Below are 22,001 nucleotides of genomic sequence, written 5' to 3' on the forward strand. Positions count from 1 at the left end.
CTATTTTTCACCACCAAAATAAATTGTAACCTTTGAATATGGTTTTTACTGTCTTAGATGCGATAATAATAATAATAATAATAATAATAATAATAATAATAATAATAATAATAATAATAATAATAATAAAGATATTTTAGCAGGGAGCCCACGTCACAAAAAGGTGGTTTTCATTGGGGCCCTGCATAAAATAAATAACAAATATGATAAAAATGGTTAAAAAGTGAATATTAAAAATAGAAGATGAAAAAGTTAAATTTTAAAAAATGAATATAAGATAAATTGATCGATAAATTGTGTGTTCAATTACTTTTCTGTCAGCACATATATAATATACATACCGGGCAGCGACTAGCCTCCCACGCAGTCGTTCTTAGGGGTGATCGCGTTACACTCCTCCCCGCGATTGCGTTACACGGTGTGGAACACAATCGCCCCTAAGAACGACTGCGTGGGAGGTTAGGCAGCGACAAGCGTTGTTATTTTTTGAACAGCCGATGAAATTTGAGATCTGCTCGCCTCAAAAAGATGAAAAACGGATGACGTGACACGAGGTGACGTAGCGCGAAACAGAAACGTGCTACGCATTTGTGTTTTTCCAGTGAGCTGAAACGTTTATTAAATCACGTCACATGCAATAATAATTTTCCATAACAGTTTAAGCGTAACTATATGTAGTCCATAGGTGCTATCAGTAATGTCACAATCTCACTTAATTTGCCTTCGAGTGTTTTCTTGTGTGAATGGGTCATTGATAGCTTTTTTTCTTCAAATAAGCGTTTAATAATGTAACACAATATCACTTTATTTCCCTGTGAATGTTTTATTTTTCCATGGGAATTGCATCATTGATGGTTCGTGCTCTCAGGCTTCGTAGCGCGAATTCTATTTCATCACAAAAATATTTAAGTGTAACCTTTGATCCTTTTAAGCATCAAGTAAATTTGTTTTTTAAATATGTTTACTTTTCTGCCAGCACGTATAGCGTTATTTTAAGCAGCGAATAAAATTTGAGAGAAAGATGCGCGTTTTTGCACGACTCAAAAAGATGAAGAACGGATGACGTGACACAAAGATGATGTGACGCGAAACAAAAACGTGCATGAATGTTGTGTTTACTAAAACGCGTCTTTGAATGTTTTCTTACGTGAATGGGTCATTGTTAGCCTATGCTCTGAGGCTTCGTTGAGCGAATTCTATTCTCTTTTATCACCAGAGGATAAGTGTAAGTGATCCTCTTTCGATTTGTTTTGTGAAATTCAGTTTACTGCCCTGAAAGAGAGAGACCCTGGAACGAGGTTGAAGAATAATTTGTTTCTGATTGACATGTGCTGAATGCGTTTAAAAGACCTTTCCATCAGCACGTTTCTCGTTTAATGATAAATTAATTGCGGTTTGATATCAGAATCGAGTGAGTGAGTGAGTGAGTGTTCGAGTGAGAAAATGCGGCCCATAACATAACCTCATTACCATTCGGTAAAAAACGACTCTTTAATCTTTTAGGAACTCTCTTTGGAAGAGAATTTTTAAAGAACAGCAGCTTTTAAATCCTTTTATCAGGCTGTAAATTAGTTACACTTTTACCCCTTTAAATATTTCATCTCGTATTTCTTGTATTTTTTATTCGTTATAATGTCTCATAGTTTATCCATAATTTTAATATTCGTATTCTAGTGTATTTTTATATTTTATTGTAAATAATTTTAGAAGGCCACTGGTTTGTTAGTATTTTTTATGCTATTTTAGTGCACCCTTGTTAAATGAAGTGTTAACTTATTTTCCATATTTCTATCCCAAAACGTTCTTTTAAAATAAATTGTTTTACAACAAAAAGGATCTAATCATTTTTTTTTTGTAAATTAATTAAAAGCCTTTTTACTATCAAAGATTTTGCCATTTTAAAGCAAGAAATTACTTGTTATAAGATGGCAGAAGTCAAATATTGTTTACAGTAGATATTACTTTCCCGGGGAGGGGGGGCCCCCCAAATGAACGGGGGGGGGCCGCGCTCGTTAGGGGTGTAATTTCGTTTTTTTTTGGTTCGGAAAAAAATTTTGGTTGGGGAAAAAAAAAAAAAAAAAAAATTTTTTTTTTTTTTTTTTTTGGACCCTTTTTTTTTTTTTTTCCCCCCCCCCTTGGCCCCCCCCGGGATTACTTTTCACAGAATATCAGTACTTGTTGGGGTGATCTTTGCAGTTATAAAACATGCACCGTACCAGTATTGCAGAGGTCATTATTTTGATTTCCAACAATGCTGCAGATTTTTTTCATTTTATTGTAAACTTCAACAATTTTTATTTAAAGAAAGTACTGCTCAATAGCTTTTATTTAAATGGTCACACGCTAGGGATTTAACCACAGATTTTTTTGTTGGTAGCACATTGTAACCACGCTTTTGTCCAATATATACAACTGAATGAATGAACTGGACATGATTTGTCAAAGCTGTCTCATGATCGATCCATACTATCCATACAAACAGCAAAAGCAACAGTAAGTTGATTTGTTAATGCTACAGTAATGTAGCAATAAATTGTAACAGAGACTTGACTCTTAAAATAATTTGAGCAAAGTAAGGCACTGTTTGTTTGTTGATTAATTTGTAGTTGATCTGTTGACAATCTGTAGATTGCATCTCATTACTTGGGACTTAGGGGAAACATCTGAAACTGACAACATAAAAATAAGGATGCAACAGAAAACAAGGAACACAAATGTGTATGTGCCAACACAAAATTTTATTCCTTTATAACTAGTAAAGGAAGATGAAACTAGAGCATTCTCCATTTATGCCAATGGAACAAATTGTCACAACAGTTGGTTTCACCTCTTACTTGGGGTGCTTACCATTTAGCCAAAAACCCCGGAAATTTTGGTTGAAAGTCAAATGGAAAAGTAATTTTCCTGAAAATCCGAACGGAAATTGTGGACTACGTTTTGAGGGTAGTCTTTTTATTCCGGTTGGTACGAACCGTTGGAAATTTTCTTACCATTTGAATGAATCTTCCGTTTCCAGGCCCTTTTTAGGACCTCCGAGCGGTTTTAGTTGTGTTTACAGATATAGAACGTGTATGTTCACCTCGACCATAGAAATGACAGGAGAAAAAAGCTGCCAGCTGCCTCTGGCATTCCACATTTGACTTGTTCATGTGTTTATATTTTTTCTTGGGACAGGATCTAGCTCGAACATGCAAAATTTACTCGGTGCATAGGTGGGAAAAGTTTCCTCAAAATAACTTTGTATTCTGTTTCAATCGCGTCTCATGGAACAGCTGACGGCATCAGCCCATCTTCTTCATCAAAAAGTCATATGTCATATGTACATTATTGTAAATAGCTAGTTTTTAAAACTCTTATATTCTTAGTATTTTTATTTTTTAATATTTTTTTTCTATATATTTGTAAGGCGCATTTGGTCATATTTACATGTTAATTTATGCCATAGAAATCTTAAATATTATTTTCTACCACAAATTTTTTTGCTATATCACAGAAAACAACACTGAATTTTGCGCTAGATCGAGTGTTTTATTTTACGGATTGTTGATGTGTGTATAAACAGTACCTGACCACATCTGAAGTACTGCTGAAAAATTTAATTTTATTGATGGTCACGCACCAGGTTTCATCCACTTGGACTCAGACTTAAAGAGAAGAATAAGTTCTCAAGGGCTGAGTCTGAAGACAGTACAGGAAAACTTCCTGGAACAGTCCTTTGTAATATGAACTATCGTGTCTTTTTCCATCATTATGGAATGATCGGCATCCTGTTTCCAATTATCGATGGTGACTTCATGAATTAATTTTCCTGTTTGATTGTCATAAAGTCCTATTACCCCACAAGGTGTGTCCTCTGAACCATTTGATGAAAGTACCACCAGGACATCAAGTTCATCTTCGTAGTCCACATCTAAAACTGTTTCAAAGCCTGGATTGTTGAATACTTGATCTTTTCTTGCTTTAATTTCTCGACCAGAAGAAGTAAATTTCACTGTTTCTGAGCAGGTTTTCTCCTTGTTAAGGTTTAAGGCAAAACAGTTTCTCAGTTCAAATGTTGATGTCTCTAACTGGCATAGCTTCAAGCATCTGTTGACAAACAGAACAAACAAAGCTTACAGTCAAACATGGTCAAAGTCTAAATTCAGCTTTAAGAAATGAGAATCTCATTTAAAAATCTCAAGCTGTTTTTTTAATTCTGGTTTCAGCTTTTGAAAGTTCAAAGTTAATCATGTGACAAACCATAAAATTTGGGTTATATGCCCCTCTCCCCCCTCCCCAACTTATAAGCCCCACCTGGTTATAGGCCCATCTACCTGGAAACAAAACAATACATCTGGTTTACGTTATAAGCCCCCCCTTTTTTTGCTGGATGACAGTAAGTACTGAACAGGGCTAAGTGCTTTAATTATTATGACTTTTTAATTTAAAAACATATTTTGATCAACACTGCAGTGGCTCGTTACGAAACTTTTTTTCCACTTAAACGCCCCCTGGATATAAGCCTCTCTGTTTATAAGCCCACTCCAAACCGCTCATGAAGTTGTATAAGCCAAGGGCTTGTAACTGAAATTTTACAGTAATCTATTGCCTGTATTGTAGAACAGCTCTTTAATTATAATAATATCAGAAAACAACACCAGTACAATTTTTTGCTGAAAAAGGCAAAAGGAAACTACAATGCTGACTCTCTTTTGGCAACCTAAGAGACCTTACACATGGAGCATGGAATATCAAAAACAACAAAAAGGTAAGGAAAATGGCTGAGGCAACAACCGAATAATTATGGGAAACTACAACCTTGCTTCACTCAGACTTTGTGAAGCAACATGGATATAATATGGGCAGTTGAGATTAAAAACAGGAGAGATGGTACTGTACTCAAGACACGGCAAGGGTATTGCAGAAGCGCCTATCTGTCTATCTGTTTATTCGGCTAAAACATAATCAGGGTGGATAGTTCAAAGGGACCATGTTATGGGCTAAATAAAATACAACTCTTGCTGCTATAAATTATTGTAAGGTTCTTATAGCATTTGATTTTCTGACTTTTATACTTAAACCTGACTCATCCCCAGTCCTCTTCATACTTCATACAGCACAGGGAGAGATGGGTACTGAGAAAGGGAGCACAAGCCATCTTTCCCCTGCTTCCCCATGCCACCTCGCAGGCTTCTCTCCCTTTGCTGCATGCTATATGAAGACGACTGGGGTTGAGTCAGCTTCTAAACAAAGATATAGTACTTGGTTGATTTTTTTTCCTCAGTGGTCTCTTCTTTTCCACCCTGATAGTGTTTAGCTGACTGCGTTGTGTATTGTCTTTGTGCTCATTGCCTATACATTCGACTCATTAACTTAAAAACATTAACTTAAATAAATACCCCTGCCTAATAAATTAGGTTAGGGCCTGGCTAAACTTAATTCTGCTGTGAGAACAAATTTTTTCCCAGTTCACCTGAGGGTCAGAAAGGGGGTTTTCCGTGAAGCGTGAACACCTATTTTTAATTGCCGTGAATCGTGAAAGAAAGATTTTATTTCCCGTGATCCATGAACGAAAGTACTACAGTGATTTGTAAAATAACTAATTTATTTTTCAAGATTCGTGAACAAGGTGTATAATTAGCTCTCGATAGCTCATTTTTCGTAAAATATTCAATGTGTGTAGTAGTAACGTATGTCAGTCAAGTCAATAGGCCTTATCACGGTTTTCGACGCCATTTTGACGAGTAGGCAAAGTGTGTAGAAATTACAGTGTTTGTATGGGAATCCGATGGCAAATATTTACAAAAATTGAATTCTGAACAACTTATGAATTTTAGAAAGTAAAAAAAGTGTTACCAGTTCTTTTTTGTGTAGACTACACCATTTAGCTGTGGAAAAGAAAAATAATTTAAATGCGTATGCCATAATTCAAAATGGTTGACACGTCCGTTTTGTAGTACTATATAGGTGAAAAATCAAATCAAATGCTGAATTGTGCCTGATTCGTGAAAAGTCTGTTTTAATTCCCGTGAACCGTGAATTTTCGATTTTAATTCCTGTGAACCGTGCACGACACCCCCCCCCCCTTTCTGACCCTCTCAGCTTGTGTTCAAAAACAATTTTCTTGTTTCCAGGAAACAGCATTTTGCTGATATGTAGATAAGCTGGGAAACATAATTTTGTTTCTGTAACAATGTTCCAGCTATTTTAGATAGACCCATCTTACTTGATTTCACGAGGACCAATATGAAGAATGCGACCACTATTGTCAGCATGGAAATAAGCCTGGTCTGGTTCGACAGATAACATATCCATTTCCAATATTCCACTCTTTGCCAGCTTCAAGTCTTTCACTGAAGAAACATGAAATACACTGCTGTGGGACTGTGGACAAGAAATGTAATGCCATGGGTGTCCCCCGAATGAGATAACATGCTGATTGCTACAAATCTCAAACAAGACAACAGGCTTTGACGTAAATGATACATTGACTGGAAGCCCATGTGGATGATCTCCTACGATAAATGGATCAAGGCTTCTGTCCAATGACGAAGAATATGTTTCTTGACGAGCATCATCAGACGGCAATGCTCCAAATTTTTTACCCAACTCAGTGGTAAAGCTATAGTTTTCTATGATTTCCCACAGGTTGTAAAATCTGAGTTTATTTGAATGATGCATGATAACTACAAACCCATTGCTTGCGGCAGCATCAACAATATCATGGCCAAATATGGATTTTTCTATTGGCATAAGGGCTAGGAACTGTAATGGTGCCATCAAGAAAATAGACAAAAACATCAAAGGTCGGCTCTGATTGCAGAAGTGCACAGATTTAAGCACAATCCTCTGCAAATCCGACTCCCAAAGGATGTGTTTGAATCTGTACTGTTTTGACAAGTACACTTTCTGCAAGACTCGTCCAGTGTTTAAATCGTGACGAATCAGCCAGCCATCTGCCGTGACAACAATTAAACAGGGTTTATAGCCTTCTGATCTGGTACAATTCAGATATGACTGCTGATCCACAGGGCTCTCAAACACAAGAGCAGACTCGATCTTTTTAGAATTTTCACAAGCAGAGAGTTGGTAAAGGAGCTCTGGTTTCCCATCCAAACCAAAACTGGTGTAGCACGTTCTGAATTTGTCGAAAAACAAGTGTTGACTGTCAAATCCAACAGGATGTTTAGTGCTTTTGCACCAGACTTCACAAAACTTGGAGCCTTCTTTTTGTACCAAAGATCGAATGATTTTCAAATCTCTTCGAAGACTTGAACCATGGCCATTTAGCGATCTACGTAGAACTTGATAGCAAACGTTGCTTCTACTCGCGTTTTTTCGACGAAAAGGAAGGTTGTGGTAGACACCACATGTCGTGTTCATCGTAAGGGAGAAAAAATGCCACAATCTTCAATATTATTAACGCCAAAAAACCCAAAAACTCTTTTAGAGTCTGACCATGCCTTGGCGCGTGAACTACAACGGTTGTTTTGACTGTAGTTATATGACGTACCTAGTGCAGCAAAGGAGTACCGCGAAACAAGAGAACTGTCGGCTCAAGAACGTCGGTAAACGTTCTGCAAAAGAGAAAACAGAAGAGAGGATAGTTTGAAAAAATCTCTGAAATCAGCCATGAGTAAGACCCATCCACCCGAGTTAAAGAAGTGAGCATTCCTTTTATAAATTATCTAGTGTGTTTTGAGGTTATTTTGGCCAGAATTGTCAAATCGCGTCGTTAAATGCACCGGTGAGATGATATGTAGAGGATCCCGAGTTGTTGCAGAGATGCACGCTTTGTATATCAATCGTTTGCCTCAGTTCTATTCTGATCTCTCTATCAAATGGCTGAAATAGCTTTCAACGGATTTTCACGACCTGATCTGTAGTACATCTTTGCAGCATGTTGCTTTTGTTGAGCAGAAGCTCTGCTTTTGTAATCATGATTTGGAACAAGCTGTACTGTGTACATTTCTGCGGCAGCTTGACAGCTTTCTTCACTGATACCCTTGAAATCTAGAACTAAACATGTTAGTTAAAATCTTTTTTCAAAGTAGCTGCCTGAAAGACTTAAACTGATAATGCATTTTTGTTTTATTTCAGATACATGGACAAGAGATTATCATGTGAGTACACAACAACCAACCTAGCTACTACATATAAACATAGAAAGCTTATATTAGCTGGGATTTAACAAGAGTTGGCTAAAGTTGAGAGATGATGGTTTAGACAAGAGCTTCTTCAACTCTATCTTGTTGATTATTATCAGTGTAGGCCTTTGATCCTAGCACAATGCTTTTATCTCAGGCAACACAAAACAAACAGATTCCAACTGGCTGTATTTAAGAGCTGGCAGTCAGAAAACATAGCCGGTTACTCTGCAAGGCTTTGCCATCTATTTCAGTGGTCAGCTTAGGACTGGCTGCCAAAAAAGGTGACGTTGGTCAGCTGTAAGGGTTCATAATGCCAGGAAATGAATGCCCTGGACCTCCCTTCAAGTGCCAAGCATCTATTTTTCAGAAATGTCTGGCTACTTAGTTAAAATCTCAACAAAAACCCTGAACACAGTTTTGACTGGGAACTAAATTATGCATTTTAAACAAAAAGTAAAGTTAGGGAAGCATGTAACTGTCTCGGGAAAGCAAACTTTTTAAGAGTGGCTTGTCTGAAGAACAAACTGGAATTTAAAATTATCAAGCTCTGATCAGACTATGAAAAAATGCTTTTTCTTACATGAAATTTCATTCTGTGCTTCTAAAATTTTTCTTTCTGCCCAGTGAAACTCAATGGTGGTCGACATGTGACAGGAGTTTTGCGAGGATTTGATCCCTTTATGAACCTTGTGCTGGATGAAGCTGTAGAGGAAGTGTCGGCACAGGAGAAACATCAAATTGGAATGGTGGTATGTAATAACAACTTAAATTGAGCTGAGTGAGAAGGGTAGCACTTAGATGCCCTACTAACAGGACTTAGATTCCCTACTAACAGGGGTTTCTCTTTCATTAATTAATGGTTGATATCAATCATACAAGTTCGGTCAGTTGAAAAATGAATGTGGTATTAAAGCTCTATAATAATACTAATTTGGCGAAAAAAGTCAAGCATACATGTAGCTTATGACACTCAGTTTATAACAAAAGTATCATTTTGTAGTTGGAGAAATCATGGAAAGTGGCATATATCAATAAAGTGGTTTTGGATGATGTTTTACATTTCTGCAGCTGCTATAAGAAACTGTAAGGACTGTATAAGACTGTAGCCTGAGCTGTATTATTAACATGATTATTTTTGTTATTTTTTTGTAGGTGATCAGAGGAAACAGCATTGTAATAATGGAAGCACTCGACAGAATATTATGACAAAATACATGGATAAATGTCGCTAGCTTTTTTTGTACATTTGCTTTTTTTGTTTTCTCTGTAAATCCTCACTGCTTGTAAATATCTTTTTTGTGTGCAAGTGATATTATTGTATTTTCCTACTTGGTTATTCTCGCACTTGAGAGAATGTGTTGTCATTATGGTCTGCAACAGACAGGACATTTTTTAGACAGTCTTGTAATGTGCAAAATAACTGTATGCCTTAGCTTATGTGAAATTATTAAAAAATAAAATAAAGTACCGTAATGATTCGATTTAGCGCCCTCCTTCAAATAAGCGCCCCCTTCCCAATAAACGCCCCCTTCGAATGTGTTTTTGTAAATAAGCGCCCCTATTCCAATAAGCGCCCCCATTCTAATTAGCGCCTCCGTTCTTATAAGCACCCCTTTCTAATAAGTGTCCTTATTGTGGATAACTGCCCATACTGAAGTCATTGACCACTAGATAAACTCCTCACCGTTCGCCGTACAGTTCATGATTATTTACTGCTAAAATGAACAATTATTTTAAAAGTAACTGAACTAACATTTCTACTGTTACAGTTTCTTTATTTAGATATTTGTTGTTTCTCAATAAATAAGCGCCCTGTCCCGAAAAGCGCCCGCCGAATAAGCGCCCTCCCTCGAGGTGCCAAAAGTAAATAAGCGCCTGGGCGCTAAATCGAATTATTACGGTACTTTCATGGACATCCAGAAAAATCTCATCTCTTATTTTCACCTGTAACTGCTGTAAACTGTGGTTGGTTTACAAACAATTCCAGTCACAGGTACCCCAAGCCATTTAACACATTGTTTTCACAACGCTTGTATTCATCCACAGAATTTGACATCAATAGTTGTTGTTTAGTTTTGTTATACAACCCTCCAAGTTAAGACTATTCAAGTCACCATGGCGACTAAAATTTTGGAGCTGGTGGCTAAATTGGAACCGAAGTCGCCAGCCTGGCGAATAAAATTGAGAAAAATGATTGAAATTTTTCACTGGAAGTTGGTGGCCAAATGGCCACCAAGGCAAAACATAAACTTGGAGGGTTGTTATGTATTACTATGCTAGTGAACTAAAGCTATTAAAGGGGTGTTATCACGAGTTACCCATATGCATTGATGAGGTTTTGTACTCGTCTTGAAAAAGGCGGGCAGACTTTATCTTATTGCTACAAAAAATGTTTCATCAGGATCATTTTTCCAGTGCGGTTCAAGCAAGTAACTATCAACAACAGTGGCCACAAGAAGATGCAGCACACAAGCCACATGCATTTTCTGGATTTTGTCAATGAAAGTGGGAGAGACTCCGGGAACGAGGTTGGGTGGGGCAGCGATATAAAAATTTGGGCCCATTCCACAGTTTGGTGATTTTAGTAGTATAAGCCAGACTTCATAGACCCTTTGCATAAATGGCGCCCCAATTTGAATAACAATACTATGTACATCCGTAGCCTTGTGTGGATGTTATTTAACAAAGGATTTTTTTACGTGAACGTGAGGCTTGGGATGTATATGTATTGTTATTCAAATTCAGACGCCATTTATGCAAAGGGTCTATTATTAGGGTAAGGTAATATTGTTTTAGAACACAAATTTCTGTGGGCGGCTATCAACAGAATAATAAACTGCTATAATAAAAACCTTTCATATCATTACTTTTACTATTATGTGCCCTCCCTCTCCTCTCAAAAAAGGTCTGTAAAGAAATAGAGTGTAAGCATGCCAGAGCCTTTATATATATAATAAAAAAGGTAACTATATAAGGGGGTCTTTGGGTTCCCTGAACACCGCAACACCACAAGAAAATTTGAAGAAACACCATCACACAGATATATTTATTACCGATACCCATATATGACAAGTGCTCTATACTAGTGTAAACTAGCATGAAGTTCTTGCCAGCTGGCTGGTCTGGGTTCAAGTGCATATCAACGAAAACGGCTGGGGATTGGCAGCTAAATTGCATTAAAAATAAACTAGACAATATTTGGCTGTACTTTGCACAAATTGAATACCGGTACATGGGAGAGCTAAATTAGTTCTGACAAGTGTCAGAAAAGAAACAGTAACACCGCAAATAAATTTTATTTCACACAACACTGTACATAGGTTTAAAAACACAAACATCGCACACCGTAGGGTTTGAGATCACTGCAACACAGCATAAAAAATAGCAACACTGCAAACCCTCATGTCCCCTTCCCACGTGAGCCTGTTTTAACCCATTACATCACCCAAACCCAAAATATGCCATCAAACGTCAAAGCCATATTGTGATCTTGCTGATATTTTATTGGATGTACATGATAATTTACCTAACAAGACATGAATGTAAGGAAATAAAAATGCCTTTAAAAGGATAGCCTGTGTAATAAAATGACAAAAAAAAAACTTAAGAAAATACCAGTATAAATTATTATATCAGAAGCTTCTGATTATATTAATAATTTATTATAATATATTATTAAAAAGTATGTTAAAAGTTATGAATTTAGTGACTTCAGTCTCCCCATATCTGGGCCTTCTGGATCTTCTCTTGTTGTCGTTTGTCTACAAAAGATTGAAAAACATTCTTAGTTTTATGGGTTGTCAAAAACTGCCCTGGCTAACTAATCATAATAACATGATGTAAACTCATTCTCACTTTTTGCTTCCTTGATTTTTTCTCTTTCCTTGACCCTCTCCTCCCTGGTCATTTTTGACCTCATTCCCAGAGCACCTGTTACCAGCCTATCAGCTAGCAGCTTACTGGTCTGTGGCCTCTCCCTGATGGGCTGCAGGAACTCTGAAAAGAACAAGCACTTAAATCAGTAATGTTGTCAGTTTACTTACAGTATATTACAATGGTAATGTTAAGTCTGTGCGCAGTCCAAAGAAGCTTATACTCTTCGAGCCTATCCTGGTGTGTGTCTTGAAAGTGTCAAAGTACTGTAAAGACTTGGGTATAAGCTGCACCTTTTTGCTCAAATTTTTCAAAATTGTGGGTGCCGCTTATCTTTTAAGCAGTTTATTAAAACTTCGCTAACTAAGCAGCAAAACTCGAATCTCCATTTCTCTTGAAACAATGGACTTTTGTAATGAAGACAACATCTTGTCAAAAAAGCATCTCTATTTGAAGAAATTGGGCATTTGAGTTAAGACGAGCATCAAAAGGTATTTGAGAGTTGATTAACGTAGCAAATGCATATGATTAAATCTCATCGTGAATAGAAACCAACTACTTTACCTCAGCATTTTCTTAAGTTTTTTTTTTCAAAATCAACCTTGAAAGTTGGAGGTGCGGCTTATCTATGAGTGCGGCTTATATACACAAGTCTTTATGGTACTGCTACTCCCCACTGGATGGCCAGGGATATAAGTCCATTGCAGGTTATCCCTAATCTCGTACTCAGATCTTCTCAACCCTGGGAGAGAACATCTGGTAAAGTCGGATTTTGCTCGCGTCAAATGTGTCAGAAATGTGACACACAACGCGACTACGCATGCTCGGCAATTTAGTAGATGAAAAGCTCACTTAGCCGCTGTAAATAGCTAATAAACCTCTTTCCCATACAAGGAAAGACAAGTAACACAATCTTGAAATAGAGTTGAGGAAGAAAAAAGCCGCCAGTCGTGTTTTTGCTGATAAATTAAAACACTCAAAGCAGCCTTCAACGGTGGGAAAAAGCGCGCGCTTTGTTTGACGCGTACAAGCTAGCTGTACGCGTCAAGTACACGTCAGATTTGCAAAGTTTTTCGCCCATCTTTTAACCCACGAATATCGTCATTTTAAAACATTTTGTTCTAACAAGCTTAAACTACAAACTGTATCTATAGCTTATTCGTATTAGTAACGTTCAAAACACAATGCGTTTGTAGAAAAGCCTTTAAAACCAAATATTTTCCTACTAGCTAACGCACGGTGCGCGCGTGCGAAACAAAGTTTGCATCATCCACGCGCAAATGCTGAAGCTGTTCATCAACCAATCAGATTGGCGAATTGAACGCACTTGACCAGATATGTACTACCGTGGTAAGTAGACATCTGGGTACAAGATTAGGTTATCCCCCCAGGAATTACCTGGATAAGGCACTGTGAGAGTAATGACAATTGTTCCCCTACCTGGACACTCAGCAAGGCTTGAAACAAGCTTGAATTTAAGCTTGCCTTCAGACAAGTACTGGTAGTTCCCAGATTTGACTAGCTCAGTGCAGTTACATGCTTGCCTTAGTTTACTTTTTTAAGATTTAATCAGCAGATGACCGGCTGCCCATCAGGCAATTGCAAGTAAGCATGAAAAGTTACTTGCCCAGCAGGAAAATCTTTTTGTTCCAGACGGCCAAACAAGATGTTTTTCGAGCCCTACACAGTCTGAAGTCCAAAATGCTAATAACATTAGGACATCACACAAACCACTTCTAACAATAGTCAAGAGTGTAGCAAAAGAGAGAGCTTGCTTTCCTTTTTTTTTAAACTAGTGAACCTGCGGTCCACAGAAAAAAGCTAACATTTACCAAAGCAATAGTTTGCTTTTTTCTTTGACTCTGTTGTCCCTTCACTGACTGGTCTGAGTTTCATCAGTGGACCTGAGCACAACTTTATGGCATCTTGAGCTGTTAATGGGATCCAATAAAATGAATTAAAAAAAAGTAGTGCAAACTCTTTTGTCCCCAATCTCAATACTCCTAGTTACTGATTGCCAGACTTCTTTTTAAAGATATATTCATAAATATTTACAGTGCTCCATTCACGTTGTACCTTTGCCACTTTACAAATTTTTTGACACTTTATTTCGTAAGAAATTTTTTGACAACTTTGTGATGGATTTTGTTTGAACTGGCCAGTCAAAGTGCAAGAACTGTGAGAGGCAAAATTGTCAACTCCTGACCACCTCAATAACTTCTTGAAGTTAATCAGAAATAAAAAAAGAGGAACTAGCTTATACCATTAAATTTTAAGACATAATTACCGGTAATATTAATTACAGAAACTAATAATAAGCTTATTGATAATTAAAAAAAGCCTTATTAATAAACAGTTTTGAACAGATATAAGCCCTGGGTTTGGGTTTATTGGCAGAATTTTAATAGTACATGTAGTGAACAATTTGTTGACCGAAGCTGAGGTTGCTGTCAGTACTTAAAACTTGTTTTGACTGGACAGGTGCAGATTAATCTAACCTGCAAGACGACTTGCGAATACTGCCAGGGCATGTGTGTCATCCACCCATTTGATGTCAAACCCTTTGCTCCTGAAAATAGTAAGATGGTGGGTAACTAATTTTAACACTTACAATTTGAACTAATATGGTGTAATGAAAACAAACAAAAAAGCCTTTTGACTTTCAAGGTTATTTTGGCTCAGAACAGATACAGGTACAATAGTAGTGCATAAAAGTCATGTTTGGTATTCCAGCTGACCAATAGTTTATAATGATATTAATTTGGCTGTTGGCACCCACTATTTGTGTTTTATTTTTTGTATTGTATCACCTTTTAAACACTAGAAGAAGCTAGTTGTGGTGGGGTAATTCAATCAGTAATAATTAAAAACAAATAGATTACCGGGGTAGGACTGAAGTGATTATCAGTACTCAACAGCAATTTAAGTTGCACAATTTGTGGACTGCATTGTGATTACCTGAACGAGCTTAGAGCCTGCATCAAGTCTTGTGTTGTTAACTCTGAAGAAAAGTTGTAGATTTCTAAAATGTGCCCAAACTCTGTGGAACATGTTCAGCATATAAAGTCAATGTCAATCTGAATATACTAAAATGGCAGAATGTTGTAACTAACATTTAAAATTCATTAACTATTCATAAGGGTGCAAACCAATCCCAGCACAGTATTCAGATCACATGTACACAACTGTAAACCCCAATACAAATCAAACAAGAGAATTAACTTTTGATACAAACTCCTGCTCAGCTAATTAGTATTCATTAACTTTTGATACAGATCTGTACTGATTCGCATAACAATACTTTGCATTCAGTTTATTGTTTTCATTTCACAAGTAGAATAAAATATTAGCGTCCGATCTGTATGGGCGTTTACAATGGCGAGGCCATTGTAAACGCCCATACAGATCTCCCGCTCATATTTTATCTACTACTTATTGTTGTTAGTAATCGTTTTAGTTATTTCAACAAAAAATGTAAAACGTTTCCGTCACTTTGGTGACCTTCATGAATGATTTTAAAAAAACTGATGACGGTCACCGAAGTGACTGAAACTTTTTTAATTTACTTTAACACCTGCTTTCGGTGTTGCGTGCATAGCTATCTTTCTACATCCATCTTTCGACATCATCTTTCAACATCGTCTTTCGACGTGCTGTTTGAAATGAGCCAATCAAAACCGATGTGTTCCATCATTGGTTTCATGCAAATGGGCCCACAAGGTCAGAAGGTCATGGTAGTGGGCTGTGATTGGCAGATTTCGATCCATGTTGTTTGTTAAGCATGTCATAAGATGGATGTTGACAGAAAACTGCTAAATCATAAAGATAATTATTGCATTATGCCTGATTATGCCATTATAGTACTTTTATTTCAACATGTATCCACTCTCTGCAACATTGCATGCAATGGCCAAGCACAACTTACAATCAGAACTATGTGCATTTTCTGCATTAACAACAATAATACTTTTGTGGCAAACCTTCGTCATCCAATTCAATGTCCTTTGGCTTGAAAGAGTAATAATCATACTGAGTCTTATGAACCTCAGGATTTGATATTCCTGTTAATCTTGATAGCTAATGAGACAAAACAATATGACAGCTTATTAGAATCATAAAAGCAACGTTTGCTAATAATCAATATTTCCTGTAACTACTGCAGGGACAGTTCTTTAAACTGATGTTGCTTAGATCCATACTATCAACCTCCTATACATAAGCCCTGCATTTATTTAACCACTCTATAATGGCCAGAGGTTACCCTGCAGGTCATGCGATATAAAGAGAACTGTTGAGAGCCATGTTGTCTTAAGGTTAACTTTGTCCATTACATTTGGCCATTATAACAGGTGTTTGCACACTGGGCTGGTGTTACATACATTGTAATCCTGTCTTTCCAGACTAAACAGTATTATATTAAGTTCTAGACAGGATCCTAATACAAGGAATCAAATTGAATTTACACGTCAGGTACATGGCTTGATTGAATGTCTGCCGGGCAGGTTTTAAGGTACATGGCCCAAAGAAAACATACCTCTTCCAAATAGTCTGGATTAAGGCAATCTCCACTCTCATCAAAATTAGATTCCCAGTTGTCATCATCATCAATATCATCATCATTTTTGCTGCAAGATTCTCCAGTCAATTCTTGCCCAGTATCTATTTCACAAGCACTCAGATCTTTCTTTCTCTGTTGCTTGGTAGATTGTTCCTTAGTCTTTGATTTTTTCTCCTTTCTGATTTGCATTTCAGATTCTATGTTCACCTCTTTGTCATTTTTATCTTTCACACTTTTCTTTTCCTTCTTTTTCTTTTTTTCTCCCTTCTCTTTTAATTTTATTTTATCCTCCTTCAGGTCTTTACTTTTATCTTTCTTTACTTTTTTCTTGTTTTTAGATGGTTTTTGTTGTTCTGTTTCAAGTTCACCAACATTTTCACTTAATTCTGTTACCATCGACTCTGGAACATCCACAATTTTTTCCGGCATCGCTTGAACTTTTTCATTTGTTATGTTTACTGAATTCCCAAGACCTAATGTACTGCTTTCTGCTTCTAAATTGTCATCATCAATTGAGGAGGGTGGTCTAACAACATCTAAAGTGAGTGTAGGATTGTTCTCAGAATTTACCGTGTTTTCACATATTGATGTCTCTTCGATAACTTCTTCCCTCAGCACTTTTGATTGATTGCCAGACAATTCAGATACTGAAACATCATCAAAATGCACAACACCATGTTCCTGTTCTTCTTTGTGGTCAAATGCCCCACTAATAGTACAGGTTAAAACTTCACTATTTTCTTTGTTCACAGAATCATTCCAAAACATGATCTTATTTTCAATCCAACTTTCATCATGTTCAACCTTCCTATCACTAACAACATCAACAGGTGAGCAATCAGCTGCTTCTTTTGTCTCAGTTTCCTCTTCAGTTTCCACATTTTGTTCAACGGAGATAGTATCTCCATTTGCTTCTAGTACGGGGACATCTTGAGAAGACTGAGTTTCAGTTTCAAGTGAGTTTGATTCCTCTGTAGGCAATATTGTAGGGACACTTCCACAACTTGTTTGAGAGCTTTCCATCTCTTGATTTTGTCTTGGCACAGATATGTTTTCTACTAAGGGTTCCTCATTCGCGTCATCACATTTTTCAACTGCAGCAGCTAAAAGACTTTCATCCACACTATTATTACCTGTTGTTGACAGAGTCTGAGAAATGCCACAGTTCACAACTACATCTCTGTTGTGATCATTTTCACCTGCGCTAGATTCTGTTTTAGACTCCATGTGTAAACTTTGGTCATCGTTTATAACACTTTGTTCAGTTCTTACAGCTCTTTCATCTCCTTTGTCCCTGATCCGTGGTTTATCATCAGGTTCTTTGGCAAGAGCCTTACTAGATTTCTCGGATATTGCTACCATCAAATCACTATCATTTTCTGCGGTTGTTTCCCTGTTTGGCTCATTGTTTTCACTCTGCAATCTCTCATTGTCAGACTCAGACAGATGTGATGGGGTATTTTGTATTTGTACTCTTTCATCTCCTTCAACCTTGATCTGGGCCTCACTAGATTTCACAGATATTACTACCACCGAACCACTACTGTCTTCCGCCACATTTTCCCTATTTGGTTCTTTGTTATCACTCTGCAATCTCTCACTGACGGGTTCAGAAAGATGTGATGATGTATTTTTATGTTGTACATTTGCATCAAAAGAGGTACTATCTGTTCCCTCAGTGATGCTATCAGCTGCTCTCTCAGAAACAGAAAGTACATTGTCGTATGAAAATCCATCCATTTTAGCTTCATGTACGCTGCTATTACCTGGTTTGATACAGTCATGGCCGCCTTTTGGAGTAGTGAATATGGTGCTGGCCACATCATCATCATTTTGTTTGCTATTGGAAATCTCTTTGTTTTCAGTAATATTTGTTGAACTTTCTGTATCTGGGTTTTGTTTCAGCTGGTTTAACTTTGCTTGCCTTAGAGCCCCTGGAACATACAGCGCCTGGTCGGGTCGTTTTGGCCGCCTACAACAAAGAAGTCATGAGCCATTCAAAGATTCTTCAAAAATAACAATTTGTTCAACAACGAGACAATGTATAGCATGAAGAAACATAAGGAAACAAAAAACATGCTAAATTTTGGTAAAGCACCAATAGCCTAAATGCACCTCAAGGGTATATTTCTACAGGGTTGGAGAAGAACATGAGTATAGAGCCGATAAGTTTGATGCAATTATTGGATTGTGGGGGTAGGATTTAATAATTTAAATTAAAAATTTCAATTTCAATTTATTTAAAAAAGTAGTTGTGTAATTACAGTAACACTGTGATTACTTAATAGGCAGTTTGTTAATAACTAGGTACACAACAGGAATGAAGCCACATATGGTGGAAAAACATGACTGAGTGCCTTGTTCCATGACAAACTTTTGGCCCACTTAATGATACTTAATTTTAATGTGACCTACATGTACCAGGGCATGTCAGTTAAAGCTACATGTAGCATTCTCAACTTGCAACTTGCAAGTTGGTTTGATTTTACCCATTTCACACAATCTAGAAATGTCAAACAGGCTATTGGGGGTAGAGAAGTTTTTTTGGGTTGGTGTCCAAACTGTTGTTAGAAAAAGCTTTTTACTGCAAGTTTTTAAATTGTAAGTGCAGGTAACCCTAATGCTATTAGAATTAGAAATATTATTTTTTTTATAATTACCTGCCTCTCCCTCTTCCAAAAAATGTCCTTTGTGATGTTGAAGGAGACTGTGCCATCTTTTCTGGTTCTCTGAAATAAACCAAGTTTAAGTTTCAAAAAGCCAGTTAGATGAAATTATAAAATATAAATTTATAGTAAATGGAATTTTAAAGATAACCTGTGAATTCTCGCTGTGAGCAGTCTGAAAGTGCGTCTGCAATATGATCTTAGTGCAATTTCATTATTTTGCAACCTGCTTCAAAATTATTATCAATGGTAACAAATCAATAAGAACTATTACCTTTCAGTTGCAAAGTAAACTACAGTCCTCCTCTGCCTTCCTTGTCCTACAGACACTGTTTGAAGTCTGGATCCTGCTCCTACAAGCTGGTGAATGAGGAAGCGATAACGAGCACTCAGAGGTGGAAAGACCAGGACACTGTTATCACTACAAGAACTCCAAAACTTTGTTAACTCTTCCTCTGCTTGCTCCAAGAATTTGCATTCGATAACTGATCTGTATCTGCCATCATAATGGAGTACCATTGGACACTTTTGTCAATTCTTCATCTTCCTGTAACATAGAAATATAATATAATAAGGCATATACTAAAACCCGAAACAACGAAACGAAACCACCGAAACGAAACGACCGAAACCGCCGAAACGAGCGAAACGAAACCGCCGAAACAGCCGATACAAAACGAAATCACCGAAACAAGCAAAACTTCAAGAATTCCGTCACTTACCGTACTATACACACCGTTTAGCCTACTTTACACTCCGATTAGCCTACTATAAACCCCGGTTAGCCTACTATACACTCCGGTTAGCCTACGTTTCACTTAGGTTAGCCTACTATGCACTCCGGTTAGCCTGTTTACGGTTAGCTCTCAATTTTTTGTAATGGGTTTTGCTTGTTTCGGTGATTTCATCTCGTTTCGCTCGTTTCGGTTGTTTCGGTGGTTTCGTTTCGGTCGTTTTGCTCATTTCGTTTCGGTGGTTTCGTTTCATTGTTTCGGGTTTTAGTACATGCCATATAATAACAGTTAGGTTCAAGTTTGGCTTATCAGTAACATTAAGTGACTAGAAGTATTGCTAAATAAAATTAAAGCCCTCCCGCACAAAAAAATAAGGCCCCCAAAATATCAGATGCAAAAATCCTTCTGAAAATTAATAAGCCCTTCTGAATAAGCCCATGGGTAACATTTAAGTACAGCTCCTACAAAAAACAAATATGACTTTTCCAATTATAAGCCCCTATTGTAGGGCTTGTTTTTATCTTACGCTGTAAGAAAATGCTCAGAGTGACTGTAGGACTTTTCATGGGTTTCATATCGTTATGTTTAGGAGTTTCACCTGTGGTATTCTCGTATCAACCAAAAAATTTCAGTCACAGTATTCAGTCTAAATAGAAACCCAGAGATTTTTGGAAACTTCCATTTGAAAACAAGCTCCCTCCCCACCCCCACCATATATATATAAAAACCTGGCCAAATGGAGACGCAAGTAGAAAAAGTTTTCAACTTGCATCCATTTGTGTTTCTGTTTGGCCAGGACAGCACTTTTGTTGACTTGTGATGACTTGCATTAACTTTAGTCGGGATCAAATTGCACGCAAGTTGGCACAAGTTTTTCACCATTTGGCCACTCAGTGCAAGTTCAACTTGATAACTAAGTCTTGTGTCCACTCGCATTGTCGTTTAGCTGGGGCTTAAGCCCTACTGGAAAATAAGCCATCCTGAAAGTGACGTTTCAGTGTTCATAGTTTCATTTGAAATATCATAACATGTAAGCTATTTGTGAGAGTTTCCACTAAAGGCAAGTATTGACTAACTGCATTTAATTTATTAAATAAATGATATTAAAAAACCTCACAATGTATAAAGGTAAAAAGCAGGAAAAAAGATAAAAAGCCCGCCACCGTCAAGATGCAACATTAAATCTTCACCGACTACATGCGTTCACATACAATATCAATAGCAATTGAGTAATAACTGAACTAAAGCGTACACAAAAATGTTTTGTTATTAAAAAATCCCAACGGCTAAGTTTATATACATGTACAAGCCTTTTGTCACCCTGCGAGCAGAACCCCTTCTTTTTCCACTGCTTCCCAAATCTCAACCGTAGGGAAGTTAAAAGAGGCTCTGCTCGCAGGGTGGCCTTTTGTGTTCCAGTGTTACCACTAAAATCCTCACCTCGGTCAAGCCAGTTCATCTCGTCTGTGCAAACGATCAGCTTCAGTTGTCCAGCGATCAGAATTCGACTTTTGATCGATTTAACTCTGTTCTATCAAGGTGCAACTACAAGAGTAATCGCTCTCCAAAGATGAAAGTACCAAAAATCCAACGGAAAAACAACAAACTCACGTAAGCTACTTCACGTCAAATCTGGGCGCCATATTGGATTATCTCTTGGTACTTCATGTAACCTCCATTGTAATGTGTAGTCTGTAGTTTGCCTCTTTTGAAGCGCTGATTGGTTGATACGTGGAATATTCCACATATAATAAGCACTGATTGGTTAATACGCGGGATATTCCACGTTTCCTTAGCACTGATTGGTTAATACGCGGGATATTCCGTGTTTCATAAGCTCTGATTGGTTAATACGCGGAATATTCCGTGTTTTTTAAGCGCGGATAGGTTAATACGCGGAATATTCTGTGTTTTTTAAGCGCTGATAGGTTAATACGCGGAAGATACCGTGTTTTACAAGCGCTGATTGGTTAATACGCGGAATATTCCGTGTTTTTTATGTACTGATAGGTTAATATGCGGAATATTCCGCGTTTTTTAA

General features: G+C 37.3%; 4 protein-coding genes across 4 annotated transcripts in view; 2 read left to right on the plus strand and 2 right to left on the minus strand.

The window, feature by feature from the left end:
• Positions 1-22,001, plus strand: part of LOC144643301 (uncharacterized) — a 203,599-nt gene that overhangs the window by 146,831 nt on the left and 34,767 nt on the right. The gene's annotated exons all lie outside the window — the stretch shown is intronic.
• Positions 2,720-7,504, minus strand: LOC144643313 (DDB1- and CUL4-associated factor 17-like). The gene is made up of 2 exons (XM_078502516.1): positions 6,206-7,504; positions 2,720-4,086 (listed from the first exon to the last, which is right to left on the minus strand). Exons 1-2 carry the CDS (start codon positions 7,360-7,362, stop codon positions 3,666-3,668), a joined length of 1,578 nt encoding a protein of 525 aa, XP_078358642.1. The 5' UTR covers positions 7,363-7,504; the 3' UTR covers positions 2,720-3,665.
• On the plus strand, positions 7,436-9,604 carry LOC144643356 (small nuclear ribonucleoprotein G-like). Its single transcript, XM_078502568.1, is given in 5 exon segments — positions 7,436-7,565; positions 7,568-7,643; positions 8,080-8,102; positions 8,754-8,878; positions 9,282-9,604. Coding segments are annotated over 5 exon segments (405 nt in total). The 5' UTR covers positions 7,436-7,438; the 3' UTR covers positions 9,336-9,604.
• LOC144643300 (uncharacterized) lies at positions 11,483-21,621 on the minus strand. Its single transcript, XM_078502504.1, has 10 exons — positions 21,401-21,621; positions 19,501-19,773; positions 19,221-19,289; positions 16,537-18,532; positions 15,983-16,079; positions 14,961-15,042; positions 14,501-14,571; positions 13,835-13,933; positions 11,985-12,125; positions 11,483-11,890 (listed from the first exon to the last, which is right to left on the minus strand). The coding sequence occupies exons 2-10, from the start codon at positions 19,743-19,745 to the stop codon at positions 11,841-11,843; spliced, it is 2,850 nt and encodes a 949-aa protein (XP_078358630.1). The 5' UTR covers positions 19,746-19,773; positions 21,401-21,621; the 3' UTR covers positions 11,483-11,840.

The sequence above is a fragment of the Oculina patagonica genome, chromosome 2 (assembly GCF_052425735.1).
Source record: "Oculina patagonica isolate OP01 chromosome 2, crgOcupat, whole genome shotgun sequence".
Classification (NCBI taxonomy): Eukaryota; Metazoa; Cnidaria; class Anthozoa; order Scleractinia; family Oculinidae; genus Oculina; species Oculina patagonica.